Source organism: Haliotis cracherodii, unplaced genomic scaffold, assembly GCF_022045235.1.
Source record: "Haliotis cracherodii isolate W230 unplaced genomic scaffold, xgHalCrac1.p SCAF_4, whole genome shotgun sequence".
NCBI classification, from domain to species: domain Eukaryota; kingdom Metazoa; phylum Mollusca; class Gastropoda; order Lepetellida; family Haliotidae; genus Haliotis; species Haliotis cracherodii.
In genome coordinates, this window is record NW_027266297.1 from 11,376,046 (window position 1) to 11,397,357 (window position 21,312).

General features: G+C 39.1%; 1 protein-coding gene across 2 annotated transcripts in view; it reads left to right on the forward strand.

Moving 5' to 3' along the window:
• Nucleotides 1-21,312, forward strand: part of LOC139478572 (tetratricopeptide repeat protein 39B-like) — an 85,040-nt gene that overhangs the window by 32,487 nt on the left and 31,241 nt on the right. For both annotated transcript variants that reach the window (XM_071261110.1, XM_071261109.1), the window contains 3 exons: nucleotides 8,038-8,145; nucleotides 9,046-9,121; nucleotides 9,532-9,664. In XM_071261110.1, coding sequence (XP_071117211.1) covers nucleotides 8,038-8,145; nucleotides 9,046-9,121; nucleotides 9,532-9,664 — 317 coding nt within the window. The remainder of the gene's footprint in view (nucleotides 1-8,037; nucleotides 8,146-9,045; nucleotides 9,122-9,531; nucleotides 9,665-21,312) is intronic.

Sequence of the window (21,312 nt, forward strand, 5' to 3'; positions counted from 1 at the left end):
TGTAAAATTCTTAGAGTAGTCTAAAACTTGATTTTAACTTCCTCTTCCAACAAAGGCTTTCTCATGACTATCTTACATTCTACATGATGTACAGTAATACCATCACTACTCTAGTCAATTGCATCAGTAAAAACAACACCAAGTAGGCTTTGTGTCCGTGCATTTCAAGCTTAACAGGTAGTGATCAGAGCTCTGATGGAGCTACGTATAAAATAAACCTTGAATACCCAGACAAATCCAATTCTAGCGTATCAAATGTGCAACAAAAACTATAAACACGCTTTTGAAATAAAACTAATGCATGTATTACAATCTCCACCATTACTTCTCATGTTGACTATGGTGATGTTCAGTGATACGCTTCATACTTGATTACACGGTATCCATATGTCTAGCCTGAGCGTGTGATAGTTTATGTTTCCCGCAGTCTGTGAATGAAAAGTTCTCATAAACGTGATGGACATTGATAAATGTGTGATAAATATGAATTTTTTCACAGCTGGTTAATGTTTGCAAATTTTTGTTATATAAATAACCATGATCACAGATGGGTTCTAAAATTGGAGATATAAAATATTTCTTTGAAAGGAAGCTCTGAAACCGTCATTGATCCATTCCAGTGATGTTTGCATTTGCCTGATATACATGATGTATGGATTGATATGCATTGTAGATCTGCTCTTCATGAAGGATGGATGTGAGGTGAGGTGAAATGGGGTATAGCGTCGAGTTCAAAATTATTGTACTTATTTAGTGATCTGTCTGTCTGTCTGTCTGTCTCTCTGTCTGTGTTTCTGTCTGTCTGTCTGTCCGGAATTATGGTGTATTTATAGTGCTAGCACACTGACATACTAGACACAGTAATCTGATCCTGAGCCAACCAGTCCTGATGCAGAGCGCAAGGATAGGGTAACATCAAGTACCATCTTTTAGTGTCTTTGGTATGACGTGCCGACGGATTGAACCATCAACGTTCCATTCTCTGGGCCGATGCTCTATCCATTCGACTACGAAGACAGTGCCGTGAAGGATGGCGAAGGCCCATAAGCTGTAACACTGCAGTACTCAATAGCTAGACAAGGACACAGAGGTGGCCACACTGTTGGGAGTGTGTTGTAAACAGGGGTGCAGTGGGGATCCCAGGGCAGCAGAGTCCTGAGTAAGTTATGCTTGTCATGAGAAGCTGCTGAAATAGTGGTTAGGCGGTCGGGTTTGCTTCTTGGCTGGCTGATGGTTGTGTACCCCAAAGGTGTGGGATGTTGCTCATGACATCAACCACTGGTTTGTCTGGCCCAAGCCTGCTAAATTTACAGTTGGCTGTCATATACAGCAATCATAGTAAGTGCACAGGGCGCTGTGAAAATTGATAAAGGAGGTCTCTTATTAAAACCATACACAGCAAGTTAAGTTTGTTTCAGACATTGAGTAGTAGTGAGCAAACATCGAAGAAACTAAAACATTTTTCATTGTAGTCACTACAAGCCTACTGATCTGCTGTTTTATGTAATAAGAATTGTGAAATATCTATATGAGGTTTGTTTATGATTGGGTACTTATAAAGATTACTTGACGTTGAGGTTGGTCTGTGGCTGCCTATGGGAGCAGGGAACATTAATTTTGAAAATATGGTAGGTGGATTATTACTGCGAATGCGATGCCGAATCATGATCCTTGAGCACTTGATCATTCACAGTCTCACATGATATAGCTGGAGTAAGATGACTGTGGACCACATTCACCCACTCACTTGTGGGTTGTAGAGTTCTATGCTATATTACATGTTTAAAGGCTGAAGTATTCAGCGTTAGAAATTGGCACTAGTCCTATAGTCCTTGCCAAACTGTCCAATAGTTAAGGTATTATAAGGACGAGTAGAGATTTGCCATTTTTATCGGCTTTGCTATATGTTATCATTATAAGGACTAGTGGACTAAAACTGTTAGTTTCTATTGCTGGTATTGCTGAAAATAAAATTGGCATTATGTCTTCTCCACTCATTCCCCAGTGGGATTTCTGGGTAGTGTATGTCCCAGTAGGCCATACTTGCAGGACATTATAAGAAAAGGGATAAGATGATCTGTTGCTGATGAAAGAACATTTTATGTTGAGGGGGGGATGTCTCCATAACTCTCTGAACCTTAAAAAATTAGTGGAGCAGAGTCCCTTTATGTATAACCAATGGAGTGTTCTGAGGATATTCATCTACTTAAAATTCATCCTTACTGTCGTATATTATTTGAAATATAGATCAGGACTTTTAGTAGACTGTACATGTACCAGTAATGTGTGAGTCATCTTTGTGTGATGCATGTTGGATGGGTTTTCTGCAGCTGTTGCAAGTATGCCAAGCTCCGTTGTGTGCTGAGCTGTACCATACATGGAACACAGCGCTTTGCAATTTGTGGGTTCCTAAAGGACTTATGTTATCAATCACTTGCACGTATTGAAGACATGCCCACAGGGATTATGTACAAGACCATTCAGTTAGTAATGTCCTGTACGCACTGCTACTAACATGTTGAACCCATAGTTCTGATGGGGGGTAGGTGTTAGGTCTGTAATGATTCACCGTTACCTACGATGTCATCGATAATTAGGTACAGACAATACTTGAATCATCAGTTTGTGAGATCGTGATATGCTATAATTAGGATAGGAACTGATGGAATTAACTCCCGTAACAGCAGAAGTAGCACATAGTGCCACCTGTAAGCATGCACGTGGTAATAGTGGTGACCCACTGCTTGTAAGTTTGTCAGTTTGGGTAACTTTTGTACAGAAAAAAGGTTGTGTGCAGATTGTGGTTATCAGATACATGTGTGTCTTACAGCGGGAACGTGACATATGTTGACACATGATGTTGTGATGTAATGTCATTTTGTATCCTGGGTGGCCCAGCAGAGTTGCATCCCTTAGGAATGCCATAAACCTATGATTGTGGGTTCGAATCCCGTCACAACGTGATTATGTTTCTAGGTTTGTCAGCACCATACCCAGTTGGATGTAACTAAAGTGGTAAATGTCTGAGACCTGCATCACTTCGGGTTTTCCTTGCACATTAAGCTGACACTTTCTTTTGCCCTCACTCCCTATTCACTCACTTGCTTCAACATTAAGTTTATAAGTTCTCCCTAATCTTGTTTAATGTGTGGTTAGAGCTCTTATTCCATTTAATGTGGTAAGCTGTAGGATAATGCCTGGTAAGGGAATAAGTCCATGAGCTAATATGAAATAGAAGCTTGATCATTACACAGAGTGATAATCTTGCTCTGTAATTGTGGCTGCAAATAAGAGTGCTGACAGCAAGTCCTTCTTTATAAGACTTAATCACAGTGATTGTCTGGTCATTAGCTAGGAGATTGTGTCTAGCCTTAGAGGTAGCCTGTCTCTGCCTGGAGCTATTGTATCCACTTGGTGGTTGGAGCGACATCTTGGAATTAGGAAATTGGCGTCGTTGTTTTCGTGAGACGACCAGAGTGGCTGCAGTGGGGTATAATCTGTATAAGTAATTGCTTTCTGTTTGATCGATAGAGAATGATAGTGTTACATGATTAATGTTGTGGAGGCATGAGTGGTCCTGCCATTTGAACAGGTATCAAATTATAGGTTGAATCAGTTTGTACTTTTTTTTAGCATGTTATGTGTAACAGAAAGAACTAATGTAATTTTGAAAAATTGGTCTGAAATTGAAGTCCTAAGATTAACCCTGCACAGTATAATCCAGATGTCCTAGGACAGTTTCTAGTCCGGCTTGATAGTTTTAGGACTAGCAGTATTTCACCACTCTTCACTTGGGCTGTGTATTGACAAGAAAATGGTATTACAATATATTTTGATATGTGATGTGATATGTTTGGAGCTGACATGTTCGATACTGATTTTACTTGAAGAACCTATGTTCTATGTATACTGAAGTAAATATCACTTTACTACATTTTACATAGTCAGTTTCAGCCATCTTGTAGTCATGGATACAGGGGAGATAACAACATGGGAGAAAAATCACTTCCTCCTTTCTGCCGTTTTGTCAATCAGTTGTGAATGTATTTCTGTGTAGATGTGACGTTTAACGATACAAAGTATCCAGTCCTTGTTTTATCCCGTTAATGCCCAGCGTGAGGCAGGGCTACAACAAGTACCATTGTTTAAGGCTTTTGGTATGACAAGGCAGGTGATTGAAAGACAGGCCTTCCACTCTCTGGTTGAATGCTGTACCACTAGATCACAAGGGCGGCTGGCTAGAAGCTACCATAGCTTTGCTTCACAAGTGACACCACCACCTCTCTCTTATTACTACCAACTTCGTACAGAATCTCTCACTGATGAGTGTAATTTGACTGGAAAGCTATTTTTGGTGTTGTATCATTAAATTCTGGTGCAAAACAAAGATTTGGTGGTGAATGGCTCCAGGGTATTTGCCATGGAGACATAATTAATACACTGGGGAATGTTGAAAGTGTGAATGAATGAGGTTTTTGGTCTTGGTCAGCAGTCTAGGATTGTCAGAAATTGTGTGAGCTGCAAACGAACAGATAAGGTTACTTTGTATGGTAGTCTTGCTGGAGTAGAGTGCACTAAGAAATTGTAGTGCTTTAACTTTTGTAAGTCATTGTTAAACTATGAGAGTTATGAAATTCTTGGTGCCTTCTCGGCAATCTGTCTGGTTGCACAACGGCTAAACATCACCAGGCCCATCCATTCGAATAAGAAATAAGAAAAGGTTTCCTCCACAAAAATAGTTACAATAACTTGTATCAGTATTTGTAAAACATTTGTGAAGGGCCCCAAATTTCTATGATGTGTTCCTATTTACAAGGCTGGTGGGCCTGAGAAACTTTGGAATTCTTGACGTCTTCTGCTGTATGATTCCCTTAGGGTTCAGACTGACGGACACACCAGCTATCCCAGCCAGTCACACTTGCCGCCATTGTCCAGTGTGTCCTGCACAGACAGCTGGAGCCGTCACCTGAACTGATATTGTGGTTGTTTTTTTTAAACTGTGTGTACTTAAGAATTCCTATCTAATTCTACACATCATCATTGCAATCATGACCATTCATCACCTTCTTAGTCAGCACTGTGATAAGAAATGTCAAAATATAACAGATGTAAGAGATGAGCTTTCTGATTCATAAGGTTCTTTCGGCCTGCCGTTTTATATTTTTGGGATTACGGACCCGCCGACTCTTATTTTTTAGAAAATGTAAAACAAAAATAAATCAGATTTCCATTTTTTTCCCCTTGCCGATAGCCACGTAGTGAGTTATTATCCCCGGCCACGAAGTGGAAGGGGGATTTAGGAATGGGTCCCGTCCGTCCGGCCGTCCGTCCATCCGTCACACTTCGTTTCCGGAGCAAACTTGGCACATAGATAGATCTAGTGGTGAACTGGTGCCTTTTGATAGTTTGGGATTTAAAAAAAAAATATTTTTTTTTGAGTTTCCATGGCAACAACTTTGATTTAGACTGAAAATGGCAATAGTCCTCGTTTCCAGAGCAGATCTTGAAAACCGTACCATATTTCTTCACCAAACTTGGCACATAGATAGCTCTAGTGGTGAACTGGTGCCTTTTGATAGTTTGGGATTTTTAAAAAAGTTATTTTTCGAGTTTCCATTGCAACAACTTTGATTTAGACTGATGAAAATGGCGGTAGTCCTCGTTTCCGGAGCAAATCTTGAAAACCGACCATTTTTCTTTACCATATTTTGCACATGGATCGGTCCAGTGGTGAACTGGTGCCTTTGGATATTTTTTATTTTTTTTAAGAGTTATTTTTCGAGTTTCCATGGCACCGACTTTGATTTAGACTGAAAATGGCAGTAGTCCTCGTTTCCGGAGCAGATCTTGAAAACCGTACCATATTTCTTCACCAAACTTGGCACATAGATAGCTCTAGTGGTGAACTGGTGCCTTTTGATAGTTTGGGAATTTTAAAAAAGTTATTTTTCAAGTTTCCGAGGCAACAACTTTGATTTAGACTGAAAATGGCGGTAGTCCATGTTTCCGGAGCAGATCTTGAAAACCATACCATATTTCTTCACCAAACTTGGCACATAGATAGATCTAGTGGTAAACTGGTGCCTTTTGATAGTTTGGGATTTAAAAAAAATATTATTTTTTGAGTTCCCATGGCAACGACTTTGATTTAGACTGAAAATGGCAGTTGTCCTCATTTCCGGAGCAGATCTTGAAAACCGACCATTTTTCTTTACCATATTTTGCACATTGATTGGTCTAGTGGTGAACTGGTGCCTTTGGATAGTTTTTTTTTTTTTTAAGAGTTATTTTTCGAGTTTCCATGGCAGTGACTTTGATTTAGACTGAAAATGGGGGTAGTCCTCATTTCCGGAGCAGATCTTGAAAAACATAGTATATTTCTTTCCAAAAGGCCCCGTGAACATAGTTCACAGGAGCTAATGCATTGCACACACCCGACATGTCATATTGGCGGGGGATGTGAGTATTTCATGCTTGTTTAATTTGTTATCATCACCTTTTAATAAAAAACATATGAATTTACCGTTGTAAACTAGTAGTAAAGAGATACTTAATCGATCTTCGTTGATCTCGAAACCGAACATGAATAGCCTCCCTTGACAATTGTCCGTGTTACAAGGGGCATTATTGTCACAAATGGTGGTCTTTTGGGCACAGAATATGTTCATGAGTCATTTTGCATTAAAAAAAATGCATCTGGCTATTTTTCCCTTTTTTTTTCCCCTCCTCCAACCCTGGACTGAAAAATCTGTATTCCTAAAAGTTAAAAAAAGCCTGGTCTTAGTTAAGGCAGGGATAAAAATGTCACTACCAAGTCTGTTATCCTGAGAGCTTTTCAAATCTGTTAAATCTAAATCCAATCTAAACAAACCCGTATTGAACCATGGACGAATAGACGTTTGTCTTTTGGTCTCTTGTAGTACAGTTATTTTAGAAATACAAGATGAGTGAGAGTTGTTTATTGTACGATAAAACACAGCAGGGAGAATAAACCATGCGTTGCTTATTTCTTATATGAGATGTCAACATTATGAACAGCCTCTTTAAGGATGTTGATAAAATGAAAATTTTAATAATGATGACTTCCTTGATAGAATCCGACCTCGGAAATGTCAGACAAGTCCATTTTACGAACATGTGGGTTAAGTTTGGTATTTCCAACATATTCTCACAATCCTTGTGTCAATAATGTGTACCTTTTCTCCTAATACAGATTGTCATATGTCTCCCACTTTGGGATGCGATCGTTCTGCCACTGAGTTTATCTGCATTGCCCAGCTAAATCTGTGGGGGACAACTCATTAAACACTTCCCTCTCAAAAATAACATCGTCATATATATGATGTCATCAAGTTGCAAGCGCATGTTCGAATCTCAAGAAATGACGTCATGACAGAACAATGTTTTATCTTGAAATAAAACACACTTCGTTCTTCATTGTTCTTTTCGATTGTATCGCGTAGCTATGTTATATTTCAGATATTGTAACCCTACAAGTAATCTTTATACAACAGTGCTGCTTGAGTTGCATATACCTCCAGTTTACATAGCTGCCTATGGTTTGCCTGGGCAGAATGGAAAGTGAAAAGTGATCCTTGCGTAAACTGTTGAGTTTATACACTTGTGTGCTATTCATGATATGGCTTGGCTTTGCCTCATCCTTTTGTCCAGCTGTACCTTGTTTTCCATTAACATACTGATTCTCTATCATTCTCTAACATCACTCATTCTCTATCTTTGGGCTAAAATTCCTTTCAGATTTGGGAAGGTCTCTGCCCACAGTCTGTCAGACCTCATTACCTTTGTATCATTAATGTTAAAGTATGTTTGCAATCTCAGATTGTGTCTGGGGCGGTCGGGTAGCCTAGTGGTAAAAGCTTTTCGCTCGTCACGACGAAGACCCGGGTTAAATTCCCGACATGGGTACAATGTGGGAAGCCCATTTCTGGTGTCCCCCGTCGTGATATTGCTGGAATATTGCTAAAAGCAGCGTAAAACCTACTCACTCACTCACTCAGATTGTGTCTTGTGTTACAGCCCAGCAAGTGACCTGAATCTGGATGCCTGCCTGGAAGATGTCGGAATCTCTCTCAAGCTCTTCCTCAACAACAAGTTCACAGAGGCAAAGGAGAGGATGCAGCCTCAGTGAGTTCATCCTGCCTCTGTTCATGTGTTGGATCATACTTCATGTATACAGCCTATTTAGGGCACCACCATTCGCACCATTTGCTGTACAGAGTTGTATCTTTGCATGGTGCAAGATTCGTATGATTGGTGGTTTTTGAGTCCCAGATACTCCTTGCTTATGATTCTTGGTATGTCACCACCATACCCTTGCTCGTGGGTTTCGCTGAAGTGGTAAATGTCTTTGACCTCCATCACTTTGGGCACTCAACCCACATTAAGCTGTCATACAGTCCAAAGCAGTGCTGAACCCAATTCACTCACTGACTCTCATCAGTTAGCATTTCCATATATAAGGACTTTTGAAGTGAATTGATGAAGGCCATGGGCACTGTGAAGGTCACTGTGAAGGTCACTGTGAAGGCCATAAGAGAATCTCTTGTAATATGTGGTGGGTGCTCGTCATGTTATTTGATGCCTCCTTTACTGAGACTCAAACCTTTTTCATTTTTGTGGAAGCTTCAGTGGCTGAGTGGGTTAGATCACTGACTTTGTGTGCTGGCGATGAGGTGCCTCACTCTGGCAGTGTGGGTTCGATTCCCGGACGGGACTCAATCCCCAAAAGTATGAGAATCTGTACTTTACAAAGAAAGTGTTATCCTAAATATAACATTTGCTACATTTGACCACTTTCTAAATGGCATTTTGTGTTCTAACTGTGCACTCAGAGCAAACAGTTTGAAAGAGGGAGGGTATCGTGAGGCTAGTAGACTGCTTCTGACTTGGTTTTTCATGTAAAGAATTGTCAATGTTTCCGCAGCTTTGCTGTGGTTTGCTTCAAAATGGCAGTAATGGAGATAATAAGTGTTGTTACCTGTGAAATAAAAAAGACACATGTCTTTAAAACTGTTGTTGTTTCAGTGCTGAGACCAGCATGTACCATGCCCTGGGCTATGGCACAATCATGTACATACAGGCGGTCATGACATTTGACATGGTGAGTGTGTGCATCAGTATGATTTTGTGGGTTAGCTGGTACCAATGGGTGGATGGATGGGTTTGATTGTGAGGGTGGGAAGATGGGTGGCTGCTTGGATAGTTGGGGCACATTTTTGTTTCTTTTTTAAATATTTAAATGAATAATAAAGCATCCAGATGTGAATAGTAAAGGTTTCTGGAGACTTTGAGACATAAGCATTGATATAGACGTACAAATGGACACATCGCGTGGGGGGATGAATTGGTTGAAAGATTCTTTGATGGCTATTTGTGGACTGATACTGGGCTAGATATGTTTCAAGGAAATTTGGATTTTGAATGAAATCAGCCAATTTAGAATATAACGAAAAACGACCAATTATTCAAGCCACTTGCAGACAATGATACATGAAATGTGTTTTCTACCAGGGAGACATCGAGGCAGCTATTCAGGCAATCAAGAGGTCTGTGATTGTTTGTAGCAAACATCGAAAGAGGACTTCCATGATTGGGTCCATCACAAAGGCAGCTAACAAAACAGACTATAACAGCTTTACAGAAGGTAAGGAAACACATTCTTTGCCTATGATTGTTGTGTGAACCACTACAGCATCAGCTGTGACTGGGATGGTGGATTTCTTTTTGGTCTGACGTCGCACTCACAAATATTCCACCTGACAACGGTCTGTAAATAATTAAGTATGAACCAGTCAATCCAGTGATTGATATGATGAGCATCGATCCATGCAATTGGGCTACAGTGACATACTTCAACCTAGTCAGCGAGCCTGACCACCTGATCATGTTTGTCACTTCTTACGACAAGCATGGCACCAATTCTATCTCAGATCTTCATTGGGGAAACTTACTACAGTTTTCTCTTTAGTTATAACAAACTCAAAGCGACCACTGATTTTAGTTTGCGATGATGGATTGTTGGTTGGTTTGTTGTTTAACGCTGCACTCAGCAATATTCCAGCTATATGACGGCGGTCTGTAAATAATCGAGTCTGGACCAGACAATCCAGTGATTGAAATCATGAGCATCGATCCACGCAATTGGGATCGATGACATGCATCAACTTTATGTCTGTCAGTTCGTTATAAGCATTTTCGTTATGAATGTAGCTTGCTGTATCAATAATCAGTAATTTTTTAGACCAATCTTAAGAGATGGCGGAATAGCCTAGTGGGTAAAGCATTAGCTCATGACACTGAAGATCTGGCTCAAATCCCAAAAAGGTGGAATGTGTGAAGCCCATTCTGGTGTCTCTCCTCCCCACAATGATAGGCTGGAACATTTCTAAAATCCATATTAAACTACCATATTAAACTACTGCACCATTATTATGTAGGAGTACTGAACAATATTTTGTAGTTTGTTTTATGTAATATTTGAAGTAAGTCTTGAAAATTCAAGTAATAAAAGGGCACTTAGATTAACTGTTTCTCCTGAATTAAAATGGACTTTGCCAGTAGTTTAGTGTCTATGACACATAATGCCATTTAGAAAGTGGTCAGATGTTATATGTGGGATAACACTTTCTCACTAAAGTTCAGATTCTAGTACTTTTTGGGGTTGAGTCCCATTCAGGATTCGAACCACTCTGCCAGAGTGAGGCACCCAATCGCCAGCACACAATGTCAGCAATCTAACCCACTCAGCCACCAGGGCTTCCAGTTTAGTGTCTAGTTACAGAATATAGGTACTCCACAGGGATTCATGGACAGATTAGGTCTCGTGGTTATTGTAAGAGCTGACTCTTCTGAGGATCGGATGGTTACAATGGATGACCTGGCTGGTACTGTGTGCCCCGATGGCTCGAAGTTGTTGATTGTGTTGATCATCAGTGTGTCTGGCCAAGATTGATTACTTACTGGCTGCTGTATTATACTGCACTCTGCAGCGTAAAACATCATTTACTTGCTTGCTCTGAACAAAACTGTTCGGTCATTCAGTATTTTACCAGCAGTTTGTTGTGATTATGTCAGAGAGACAACAAGAGAGGATGGACAAAGACACAGAAAGCAGACATCAAGGGGACAATCAGAAGAAGCTAATCAGTTATTAAAAATTGATCCGCAAAGCACTTGTGTATTATTCCATTTGAGACTGTCCTGGAGGGATCTATATACTGTAATTAGCAGAAACTTGCCATGGTAGACTGGCAAAAGCAGATGATTGACAACAGCATTTGGGAGTGACTAGCAGGAGTAGCATCAAAGCTAAGGTCTTGACACAGCTACTTCCTACTCTAGTTCAATACTTACAGCCAAAATCAATAACTGTATCATAAGATAGTGACTGCTGGTTGCCTAGAACCATCATGCTCTCTCAAGGATATAATCATTTTTCAGGTTTGATGTATTCTGATTGAGCATCAGTCATTGATGTTGATGTTGTCCAGAGTTGATTTTACCTGGGAGCAGTGGAGCAGATTTGCCCACCAGAGTTATCTCCCTGCTTTTGGTGCAATTTGAAATGTTTTGTAACTTTTTAGCAGTGTACCCTAACACTGTAGCACTGTTTCGGTAGCTTGGCTCCTGAGAGTTCCTAGGGCTTCGGTCCTGCCCCACACTGAAACACATGTGACACATGTGGTGTCTCCTTGGGCAAGTGGCTTTGGTCGAAATGTGCCTCTGTTCACCAAACAGTTACCCGGTAGGGTACCCGGTAGGATGAGATGTCTATTATTGTTGTTAACCTAACAGGCAACTTGGGTTGTATACTCCCCAGGAAGCTGAGAATGATTCTGGAGTGTACACTGATTCAGTGACCGGGGTAATAATAGTGCTTTGAGCATGTCCCTTAGTGGTGTTAAAATATGCGTAATATTAATGGACTATTATTGTTGTTGTTGTTATTATTATTATTACACAGCTTATACACAAGTTCAGAAACCCTCCGGTATTTATGGGGCTTAAGACTTGATGTGTCATAAGCACTTTCTGTAACTAACCACCTAGCTTACTGTGTGGTACACAACCATTGTAGCATTTAGATCAGCCGATTTCATTGACAGTTGAACGATCATTGTTAGATCAACAAATTGAGTTGGGGAGTTGGTGGGGTTGTTGATTTTGGTATCAGGTTACCACTTATGTATTATTGACAAACCTAAGTACCTTTTAGAAAGATGGTTGGCAAATAATGGAAAAACATATGTTGGAAAAAAGACCTTCAGTGTGCGAAATTAAGGGGGTTCCATCTTCCTGAGGAAAGGGAGTTAACTGACTGTAAAAGTCCACTTTCCACCCTTGGTGAACTAGGCCTGAGGTTTGAACTTCTAGTGTTTTAATCTAGGGATGCCCTAAGTCTTTTGACAAGGTGACTTGCATGCTAAATATGTTGTCTTCTGATGACTCTTGTGTATTTGCTCCCAACCTGGCACTGGTTTCTAGGTTCCAATCATAGAATCAACGTGATCATGATCCTTAGCCTATCACCACCATTCCCTTGCTTGTTGGTTTCATCAAAGGTGGAAAAGTCTTCACCATTTAACTGAAATACTTAAATCCCAACTCAGTCATTCAAACATACACAGTACTACCGGGTATTTATAGGGGCCATGGGTGGCCCAGTTATCTAAAGCACAGTTATCACTGTGCAGGGTGAGACACAGCCAAATAGTCCCAGACAGGTGAAAATCAAAATGAATTGGTTGCTTTATCCTAAAATCAAGTTATTTTACATAAAACACTAGTCTGAAATGATTCCATGGACTTGTTGTAGATATGGTGTCATGAAGCAGGAGAAAGCCAATAGAAAATAACATGTGTTGCGGTCATATGCGGATAGAGATGCAAATATCAAAGTGCAAGTAGGGACTACTTTCAGTGTTTACCAACAAACATTGCGTTGCCCTTGTCATAATGGCAATCGAGTCAGAATTAACCATCTGGGAACCTGGAGAAACTACTGGGATAATTGCTATCATTATGAAAAGAATAGTCTGATGTTTGTCGTAAGAGGCGACTTACTGAATCGAGCAGTCAGGCTCGTTGACTTGGTTGATGCATGTCATCGATCCCAATTGCGTGGATTTATGTTCATGATATCCATCACTGAATTGTCTGTTCCAGTTTTGATTATTTACAGACCGCCTTCATATAGCTGGAATATTGCTGAGTGCGGTGTTAAACAACAAACAAACAGTTTCAAACTGTGATGTAGCTGAGACATTTTACAAGTTTTGGCATCTTTGGAGATAAAAATTTGCAAAACAATTTAGCAAGGACACTAGCCTAGCGGGATTAGATTCCATATCAGTGCTTGTAGACCTCTACGGCTTGGAACACTTTCCACAAATTAACAGTTGGATTTGGCCGAAATATGTCCGAATTGATACCTTGTTTCGTTTTGGCGCTTTGTGTACATCTGACTGCACTTAGTAACGTTATGACTAGACAGGCAGACCTTAAACAAATGTGACGTCTCATAGACTAGAGTTAGAGTAGCTTCCCTTTGATAAAGGGCAGTTACTCTAGCAGACAGACCAATGGATTGCCATGAAAGGCAAGTTGTAACAATCTGTTTAGGCAGTTGTTGTTTTGCCTATATTTAGTTATGCTACTGTATTAGGAACAGGTTTCAGTTGGAACTATATTGACTGTTGTCACGGTCTGACTGACACATCACTTTCCTTATGACATGATATATATTAATGCGCACATTCCAGGAAAACTTGCAATGTTTAGATAATATATATGAGAGATGAGAAGAGATTTTTCGAGCACAGGTTTGAAGAATGCATTATATGATAAAGAGGTTTTCATGCTTGCGTGTTTGGGGATGGTAAATATCCTGTATTAGGAATAAACACTTTGTATTTAGCTTGCCAAGACTCGCTAAATACAATGTTTATTCCTAAAACACTCACTGATAACCTCTATTTGCCCAATTTTTCTGCTAAAGGCACTTAGTTTGAAATGCTAGACAAATCCTTGCATTACCATAAAAATGATACATGAGCAGGGCACCTTGGCATCAAGTGGTAATTGCATGACATTCATCCAGGGACATTGATGCCTGCGAACACCCTCGTAGCTGAGACAGCTGTGTTTATCTGTGTACAGGTGCGGCATGTTATCTTGTATTGTTACACCTTGGTCACAGAATCTCTCTTCATCCAATGATTCCTGGTGTATCATATATCAGCCTTGCATGGTGCCATCGTGATTAAACAGAGTTCCATGCTGCTTATCCCACAATGCATATGGAGATCTGAATGCTGATTTTTATAAAGTGACATTCAGTGATATTGTGTTTATTCTCTGTAACAGCTGGGGTCAATGGGTAAATAATAAAAAAAGCTGCAAGTGATGCTGTGTCATATGATTGTGTAACAAAGCAATGTTATTTCATTTTATGAAGTTATTAATGTAAGAAATGGCATGAACTCTTCGATGAACTCCGAAACTGGTATTAAACAGCGTGCTTGCCATTTTTGGTGTTTATACCTAAATAAACACAGAAAATATTGAAGTTAATTCTTAAATTAGTGTGGCTTTGATAAGATTGTTCAAACAGTTTAAACATACCATATGCTGTAGATTGGCAAGACATATATAGTATTCAAGATGGAGAATGCAGGTCAAGGGCTACATGTTACAGTCAATCAATCAATACTTCACTTCATAGCATTGTAAATAAACATTGACAATTGTTGCACAGTCACACTGCCAAATGAAATTTAACACAGATTCAAATTCAATGACATTGAGATGAACATATCTACATATCTACATGCAGATGTTACACATATAGACAGTGAATTAAATGATGCTCCTCCTGTACTGCATTGAAATTACACATTGTTCTTCTCTCTGGATATTTATATATCATTATATTGACATGTAGATTTTTAGCCAAAGTATATACGAAGAACATTGAAATCTAGAAAGAGCTACATGTATAATATTTCTTGAGAAATCTCTATGAAGGCATAACCATCAGCCTCAACCAATACTTAACCTTAATGTCTGAACTATATATATGGGAAATCTACCACGTTCAACATAGACCATTATGTTGGGTGTATGATATTTACACTTTATCAAAATTGTTTAGTCCCCACACCTCAGCTCTGTATAGTGTTATTGGACTTAGTTTGATTAATATCTTGAAAATGATTTGAATGTAATGTCACCAAGAATATTTATATGTTACAATATACCCATTAATTCTGTTTGTACTTTCACTGATGCTTGTCTATCGTGCAATAAACAAGATAGATGATTAGTAAGTGTTGTAATAAAGTCTTTGACAGGAAATGCCTTATGAGGCAAATTGAAATAAGACAGGTCAGGTCAGGTCCACCAGAAGGTATTGATACATGAAACAGTCCAATGCTATTTTAGTAATACCCAGTGATATATGGCAGCTTATTGATGAGAACAGCTTACCAGATGTGTTGAAGGTTAATCTGGATAAGTGAATGTCAATTACATGATAAATAGGTCCTTTGCCCCACATTTACAATCTGAAACCCAGAGTGATGAAGACTTGACTAGACAGATTTTTCATCATGATAATTAACATTATACATTTGAGACCATACATTGGTATTGACAGATATCCGGATTAGTCAAGAGTCCAGTTTTGACAGGTTCAAATGTATACTGTTACTTCAGTGACTGATCTATGCCAACAAATGTTGGAGTCCAGTTAGGTTCAGTTTAGTGGATGAACATACATGTCTACAATGTGAAGCTAGGTTACCTGTAGATATATCTGTGCTACATTGAATTTGGAATGAAATATGCAGAATATTAAGAAAGTCTTGCAATATTTGATGACATCACACTGCTCATTGGGATGCAGAGGTCGGATATAGAAATGCACCAAGTGTAGAATTTAAAATTTGAAGTACCCCGGATACACTCTCGCCAAAATATACTGCAGCTCAGATTTATAATACGGTTGTAGCTACAAATCTGAATTTTGTTACCTATAACTCTATGTGTAAGTATTTTAAAATGCATACCGACAATGGTTGAGAAAAGAGTACATGTGTACTCTGCTGTACATATTAGCTTCTTTGGAGATGTGGCCACAAATCAACTCTTTCAGTGTTTTAGAGGTGGCTATTGTTATTTGAAACCTCTGATTGATCAATCAAAATTGAATAAGTAAACTCATTTTATCACATATGGTTTTAAGAAAAAGCGTGTTCAGTCAGTATTCTTTGATGTAGATTCCTTTTAGGCATGCTAGAAGTTGGAATGTTATTTTAAAAAGTTTGTGTTTTGATTATAACTGCAGCATATAAGGGCATCATCCTAAATCTCCCATGCAGTGTTTGATGTCTGATAGATGTTGTGCAAGCTGATAATTACTGCCAAAAGGTGGAATATATGCCTTCACTAATGCAGTTTGTGAAAGATGACACACTGTCATGTATGAAACATTATGCATTCATAGTCCATTGTAATAAGAAACGTAGAGTGACAGATCAAACACGACAGCAATGCCTATGGGAGCAGCAGCTGACACACAAGGAAGGCAATACAGATTTATTGTACCACTAGATCAGCCTTTCAGCAAGGTTAATGTGTTCTTTGCTAAAATTAGTTTCTTTCTCCTTGTGATATTCACAAACTATTTTCCTGTTGGTGATTCAAAGATCAGACTGATTCTAATGACTTGTCTTTATTCTAAATTATGGGGACGTTTTGAAATCATTTTAGAAATCATATTTCACCAGTAGTCATTAGAGTGTTACTAAAATAGTTAATCGATAAATTGATATTCAGCCAATTTGTTAAATGGGAATGAAAAGAGGTTCAACTGATAAAATCACATCACCATCAATGCTGTTTTACTGCATTTTGAACAGAGATGGAAATTAGCACTAGCCTGCTAACCCGGACCAGTTTTGTTAATGTTAAAGGTATCCTAAGGGCTCCAGTTGGTTTGGCTGTTTGTTGTTTTATGCTGCACTCAGCAATATTCCAGCTATATAATCCAGTAAATAATCGAGTCTGGAGAAGACAATCCAGTGATCGGTATCATGAGCATCGATCCACGCAATTGGGATCAATGACATGCTTCAACCAAGTCAGCGAGTCTGACCACCCGATCCTGTTAGTCACCTCTTACGACAAGCATAGTCGCCTTTTACGGCAAGCATGGATTGCTGAAGACCTATTCTTCCCTGGATCTTCACGGGTCCTAACATGCCTAAGAGCTGATAGAATTTCAAACATTTTGTGTAGTATTGCTATATGTTATCATTATTCGGGCTAGTTCATGGTGAATTTCCATCCCTGCTGAATTTGGTGAAAGGATTCGTGGGTTTAGTAAATGACTTCATTGGAATTCAGGTCCACTGATGCAGTTGTTAAGAGTATCTAACACAATTTGAATTTGCTTTATGAAATTAGAAGCCCTTGGGTCAAGCCATGTTAGAGATACAATTGTGTTACACTTTATTGTATTCTTGAAATATTGTTAAAAATTGCATACTTCAGAAGTAGCTTTACACTCGCAGTGTCATCAGTGTTCAAAATTAAGGGGGCCCTTGAGGTTTCTTCATAAACTTCTTGTTACCACAGCAACAACAGAGGATGTCTTTGAGATTAACTCTGAGAAATAACAGACTATGTTACCTGAGCCTTGTTGAAAAACCTATGTTCCTAAATGCATATTTCCATGTGATCGTGATCACCCATAATTCCCTCCTCATTGTTTTATTAGTACGATAATAACAGCAAATTATGGCCTAGTATTGTTAGCAACATCACTCAAACCAGATTCTAGTCTCCTGATTGCATTTGGAAATTCATGACTAATGGATTAAACAATTTCATATCATTTGCCACGTTACACCATCATGACATCACTTTGTTAGCATCAATGGAAAAAACAGGCTAAATCAGTCAATTATGAGGATGGAAACCATTTTCTCTGTAGTATTGCCGAAAATGGTTGTTTTTTTCCAATATCGGTAATGAATAGCACTCCACCACTGGGTAGGCAAGCCAAGGTCCTCTATAGATGAACATGTAAAGCTGATTTGATGATGACTGCCAGTGGCTATGCCTCATCCTTCAAGCTTTCAGTAATTGGAGGAACCCATGGAGATTTGGGCAGTTTAAGGATGTGGGGTCCAGTAGGATGCTGGTAGCTGGCAATTCATGCAGATGATATAGTTATTTATCTTCAGTTGACTCACTAATTTTACCCTGAGGATCATACATCTTGCTGCGTGCTCTGTTCCTGAGACATATTTGGTCAAGAAATGGAAAAGGTTCCTTTAATGAGTAATACCTAACATTGACATTTAACTTTACCAAGGTATGCATGCTTAATGTTTTGGTGAACTTTTATCATTCGAAATGTGTGAATCATATCCTTGTGTCATTGTGTGTGTATTTGACTACAGACAAATATGTTGGCAGTGTATTATCAGTCTGATATTCTGTGATGTCAAGGTGACATTGAGGGGGGCTGGGACGTCTAATACCAGTCTGTCTGAACTGGTACTAGCATTAAGACACCTCATTAATACTTGAGTAGCTATTGGTTTTGTTTCATATTTCAGTGAGAAGAATCAATATTTAGTACTTATGTGGCATCAACATGTATTGCATGAACTTTGATAACCACTTAATTATAGTGGTAGCCGTATCAAATTTTCATTATGAAGAGCACATAGCAGGGATAAAAATTGGAACTAGTTGGAAGCAATTTGTTCTTATTTCATGGTATCCTTGGTTTTGTAGAATGTCCAGGTCCTGTTTTGGCATTCTTCATAACATACTAGGGATATTTCACACAAAGACAAAAACAACAACAACAATAATAATAATCTCCCAATCTGTTGACTGACATTGGGAGAGTAACCTGGTTTGCTACCAAGAATACAGCCTTTCTGACAACCTGGGTAATGCAGAAAGCTGCAGTGTTGGGAAGTCTTCACATTCTCCAAAAAGTTCTGGGTGGATTTGACTAGGCAGCGCTTCCTGGGAGAAGTCCCATTCGCTGTCTGGGCTGCGTGTAGGGGGGGGCAAGGGCCCCGAGCTGATGATGAGCCTAACTAGCCTGACTGTGCCAGGATCACCCAAACCCTCTTTGCTGCATTTTTTATTTTGATCTGTACATAATATATTAGAAGTGGTATCTGGCTAAAGATATTTTTGCTGAAGTAAAAGACTGTGTTAAGGTTAAGCATTTCTTCAAAACAAGTACTTTGTGTTAATTCTACATGATTGCAGATGTAAATGAGGCTGTTCCTATTCTCAAGGTTCTGCACAGTATTGCATGAAGCAGTCTCAGCCTCCTGACTGTTTCAAATTAACAGTCCTCAAAACCCATCTCTTCAGACTCCAGTTTTATTCCCACATGTCTACTCAGTAAATGATTTCTCTTTGGCACACAACAAACGTCCATTATTATTATTATTGTTGTTGTTTTTGTGTGAATTATCCCTAGCATGTCGTGAACAATGAAAAAACAGGATGATGTGAAATATTATTCTTCTTTCCAATACAAAGGGGAACCTGACCATGCAATAGATCAAAGTTACTGTTAACAGTCCTCAAAACCCATCTCTTCAGACTCCACTTCTTCTTGTTCCCACATGTCTACTCAATTAATGATTTCTCTTTGGCACACTACAAACGTCCATTATTATTATTATTGTTGTTTTTATGGAAATTATCCCTAGCATGTCGTGAAGAATGAAAAAACAGGATGATGTGAAATTTTATTCTTCTTTCCAAAACAAAGGGGAACCTGACCATGCAATAGATCAAATTTACTTCAAAAATTGATTTATAAAAAAATTAATACAAACTCTGTATCATCACATTGAGCGAAACAAATACAAAGTTTTAGTGATTTTTTGCCTAATTACTGAATAACTGAAATGGATGAGGATTTGCATCAACATGGTAAAAGAGACTGTTGTTTGGCTTCTGCAGTTTGTCTTTCTTTGCCCAAAGCTACGTCAACTTTTATCCTATGATTGTTTGTCAATGTGGTTGAAGAATAAATCAATATAATTAATGCTATAACCATCGAAACCACAGGAATCATTAATCTTGTACAGGAAATCATTCCCCTTCAAGGGGAAGAGCAGATCTCCTAATTGTACCGAGTCGTCAGACAATGATCTGTTCTGCAAGAGGGTCGGGTCTGGATACCTTCATATTGACAGTACCATGTTAAGACAGAGTAGTTGGGTAACTAATGGTGTTAGTAGCAAGGCAACCTTGATCAAATATTGGTTACGTCATTGTGCTTGAGGTAACTACAGCCCAAATTGACGTTGATAAATTGGATAAACTAGTAAATGGGGATTTTTAGAAAGTTTTCTGGTTTTAGAAACTGAAGGAGCGTTGTGAAGAGGCTTTAGTGGAGGAGTGTTTATGGGAATAAACCAGGATGGATTTCTGAGACTTCCTTTGTACCAGAGAGATCCTCTTGTACTTGTCAGTGTTGTATCACCTGTATTGTAAGCTTCTTCAGCAGCAATTTTGAATTTCTCACCCGAAATCACTAACACTTGTCAGACATACTCAAGGAGTAAAGATCATTCTGTCTAGCTGGGTGTATCTGGTCTTGATGAAGCAATACCCTGTAGAATTGAACACAAGACATTGATGATAAGCAGACGGGCAGTTTGGCTATCTCATGCCTCAACAACTGACTGTGTGATGGACCAGGTTTTTATTATGGCCATTGTGTAGATGTGCTTATATTGTAGTTCAGCACCATTCCAAGGAGACAATTCATTGCTAACCCTTGGGGATTCCAGGTTAGATTTTGTCCCTATGAACCTATGCTGATCGCTAGAGGTGACTAAATGGATCAGGTGGAACCTGATGGATCGGAGGTCAGGCTTGGTGACTAATGGTTGATGGTGTGTCAATGTACCCAGATGACGTGGATCATTGCTCATATCAGTCACTGGTTTGTCTGGTCCATACTTGATTATTTACAGGCTGCTGTCATATAGCTGGAATGTTGCTGAGTGCAGTCTTACTGTATTTAAAAGATCTCAGCTCATGGTGCTTGAGATATTGGCTGTGACATATGATGTAATGATATTTGGTTTTGTATTTTTGGCTGGGAGCAATTTTAGTCTGCATCAATGAAACAGCATCGCATGGCAGCATCTTATTTCAGTTCTAATTAAGAAAGTGAAATTTCTGACTTCTAGCAAAAGCAAATGTTTCCAGAAAAAGGGCTGATATTCAGTTTTT